This window comes from Tauraco erythrolophus, chromosome 5, assembly GCF_009769465.1.
Source record: "Tauraco erythrolophus isolate bTauEry1 chromosome 5, bTauEry1.pri, whole genome shotgun sequence".
NCBI classification, from domain to species: domain Eukaryota; kingdom Metazoa; phylum Chordata; class Aves; order Musophagiformes; family Musophagidae; genus Tauraco; species Tauraco erythrolophus.
The window spans coordinates 18,294,924-18,298,190 of NC_141469.1; the positions used below are offsets into that span (position 1 = coordinate 18,294,924).

The 3,267-nt window shown below is 70.3% G+C and overlaps 1 protein-coding gene across 1 annotated transcript; it reads left to right on the forward strand.

Moving 5' to 3' along the window:
• The first annotated feature begins 454 nt into the window (after positions 1 to 454).
• NKX6-1 (NK6 homeobox 1) lies at positions 455 to 3,060 on the forward strand. Its single transcript, XM_086612197.1, is given in 4 exon segments — positions 455 to 925; positions 927 to 1,074; positions 1,699 to 1,871; positions 2,809 to 3,060. Coding segments are annotated over 4 exon segments (1,044 nt in total).
• The last annotated feature ends 207 nt before the right edge of the window (positions 3,061 to 3,267 follow it).

Below are 3,267 nucleotides of genomic sequence, written 5' to 3' on the forward strand. Positions count from 1 at the left end.
CCCGAGCCTCGCCCGCGCCCGCAGCCCCGACAGCCGCGCGGCAGCCGGCCAGCGGGAACAGCGCCGGGAGGGATGCGGGGCGCCGGGAAGGCGGCAGGGGCGGCGAGTGCGGCCCCCGCGCCGCTGTGAGCGCCCAGCTCCTCGCAGGCACAGCGAGAGGGAGATATATACGTGTATACGCACGGACCCTGCGCTTATACACGCATATACACCCGCCGACAGCAAGCACCGCTTTTTCTCCCCGGGAGCGGGCCGCCCAGGCGCAGCCCTGATGCCCGGCGGGGCGGCGGGGCCGCCGCTCGGGCGCGCAGCTCCCGCTAGAGGCGGCGGCCCCCGCGGGCCGGATGCGCGGCGCCGGTGCGGGGGCGGCACCCCCGGGCCGGCCGCCGGGGCCCCGCGGCGCTAGGGGCCGGCCGGGCCCCCCCGCCCCGGCCCGGCGGCGGCGGGCGCGGGGATGCTGGCGCTGGGGCAGATGGACGGCGCGCCCCGGCAGGGCGCCTTCCTGCTGGGCAGCCCGCCGCTGGCCGCCCTGCACAGCATGGCCGAGATGAAGGCGCCGCTGTACCCCGCGTACCCTCTGCCCGCCGGGCCCGCCTCCTCCTCCTCTGCCTCCGCCTCGCCCGCCTCCGCCTCGCCCTCGCCGCCGCTCGGCTCCCCGGGCCTCAAGGCGCCCGCCGCCGCCGCCGCCGCTGGCGGGCTCTCGGCGCTGGGCTCGGCCCCGCCGCAGCTCTCGGCCGCCACCCCGCACGGCATCAACGACATCCTCAGCCGGCCCTCCATGCCCCTGCCGGGCGCCGCGCTCGCCTCCGCCTCGCCCTCCGCCTCCTCGGCGGCGCCCGCCGGGCTGCTGGCCGGGCTGCCCCGCTTCGGCAGCCTCAGCCCCCCGCCGCCGCCGCCGCCCGCCCTCTACTTCAGCCCCGGTGCCGCCGCCGCTGGCCGCCGCCGTGGCCGCCGGGCGCTACCCCAAGCCGCTGGCCGAGCTGCCCGGCCGGACGCCCATCTTCTGGCCGGGAGTGATGCAGAGCCCGCCCTGGAGGGACGCCCGCCTCGCCTGCGCCCCCGTGAGTACCCGGCGTCGCGGGGCAGCGTGGGGAGCGGGCACGGGGAGCCCCGCCGGGAGTTCGCTCCCGGTGCTGGGGAGCCCCCGCGCCCCGGCATCGCGGCGAGACCCTCCCGGGCCCCCCAGCCCCCGGGCCCGGCCGCGGCCGAGGGGGCTGGCTTTGCCTCGCTTTCTTTTGGTTTTGTTTGTTAAGTTTGCTTCGCTTTGTCCCTCCCTCTCGGTCGGCGCGAAACTCTGTAAAAATGTCGGTTATTGCCGGCGAAAAGAGGAGCCCTCTCGGGGGAAGCCGCCTGCTTTCACCGTCCCCGCTGGGGACCGTCGGGGCCGGGGTTGGTTTTAAGGGAGCGCACAAACTTTCCCGGGCAGGACTTTCCGCTCCAGCCCGTTTGCACTGGCTGCAGCTTTTCTAGAAAACAATGTCGTTTGGTCGCTCAGATTTTCGATCCTTGAAGGGAAAATAATCAGGGGAGCGTTGACCAGGCAGCAGATTTGTTACAGACCGCCCTCCCCGCCCCCCCCGCCTCCATCGCGAAGAAACACCCTCCTGTCCCCCAGGGCCGCTTGAGAGCGAAGCGCTTTCCCAAATCCGTAGATTAACGTGTCTGTCCGTGCCTTCCCTTTCTCTCCCCCCCCGCCAGATCAAGGCTCAATTTTGCTGGATAAGGACGGAAAGAGAAAACATACCAGACCCACTTTTTCTGGCCAGCAGATTTTCGCCCTGGAAAAGACTTTCGAGCAGACGAAATACTTGGCGGGCCCGGAGCGAGCCCGGCTGGCCTATTCGCTGGGGATGACGGAGAGCCAAGTCAAGGTGAGAGCAGCGGCTCCCGCACGGAGCGGTGCGGGGCTGGGGGAGAGCAAAGCGCCCGCCTTGGACCGGGGAACAAAAGGGTCCCGCCACGGAAGCCGGGTCCGTCTCGGGCGGCCGGCGATGTGATATTTTAAAGCGTATCTTATTTAAAAACAAACAAACAAAAACCAAGCGAGGCTGAGAAAGCCGGTACGTTCAGCCTGAACGCCACGGGGGTGGCCACCGCGCTGGGAAAGCGCAGGAAGAGGGGTGGGTTTCAGGGCGCAGCGTCTCTGGCTCTCCTGCCCCGGGCTGTGGGGCCGGGAACACGCACCCACTCGCGCTGTCCCGCCTCAAACTCTCGATTTTAATTAAAATTCTTGAGCCGTGGGCAAAGCGGAGGCGTGAGGAGTTGGGGGCCCGGGCTGAGCCCTCCGGGGATACGCAGGGAGCCGCTCGCTCCGCCGGCGCGGGGACAAGCGGTGGCCGCGGCCAGAGGGGCCTCAGGGCGGTGCTCACGCTTCCAGACTCATCTAGGGACCCTCCTTTGACACTGCAAATATGTCCCACCGGCTGCGAATAAATCATTGCAGTGAAAATAACCCCTTCCTCTGGCAGCGCCCTGCGGAGAATAAATACATCTGGCGGGGCAGGGGCGGCCGGGGAAGGATTCAGCCCAAAATGTGGGGGCAGGAGAGCAGAGAGAGCCCCGGGCCCACCGCGGACCTCGGCGGGGCTGGGGGCGGCTGTCTGGCCGCCCCGGACGGGTGGCTGCGGCTGCGGGGAGCGCGGCGCGGCGGGGTTCGGCTGCTTTTCGTTGACGGGGAAATTTCCCGATCGTTGGCGAAGCGGGAGTCAGTAGCGCGCGGCAGGGACGGGGGAGCGCGGGGCAGCGGGGCGGGGGGCGAACGGCCGCGGGTGGCGGTGCCGGTGATGGTGACGGTGGCGGCGTGGGCAGGTCTGGTTCCAGAACCGACGGACCAAGTGGCGGAAGAAGCACGCGGCGGAGATGGCGACGGCGAAGAAGAAGCAGGACTCGGAGACGGAGCGGCTGAAGGGCGCCTCGGAGAACGAGGAGGAGGACGACGACTACAACAAACCCCTGGACCCCAACTCGGACGACGAGAAGATCACGCAGCTGCTGAAGAAACACAAGCCGGGGGGCGGCGGGCTGCTGCTGCACCCCCCCGAGGGGGAGGCCTCCGCCTAGCCCGCTCCGCCCGCCGCCGCTTTCGGAGATGTACAGATCTATTTTTCTAGACTCTACGCGCCCGGGAGGAGGAGGAGGAGAAGAAGCCGGAGGGGGAGCAGCGAGGACTGCGGAGGAGCGGCCCCCCCACCCCCGGTGCCGCGTGTTATTGTAGGGTCGCGGAGTGGCGGGGGCTGCCCCGGCCCAGGTCCCGCTCCCGGCGGTGCG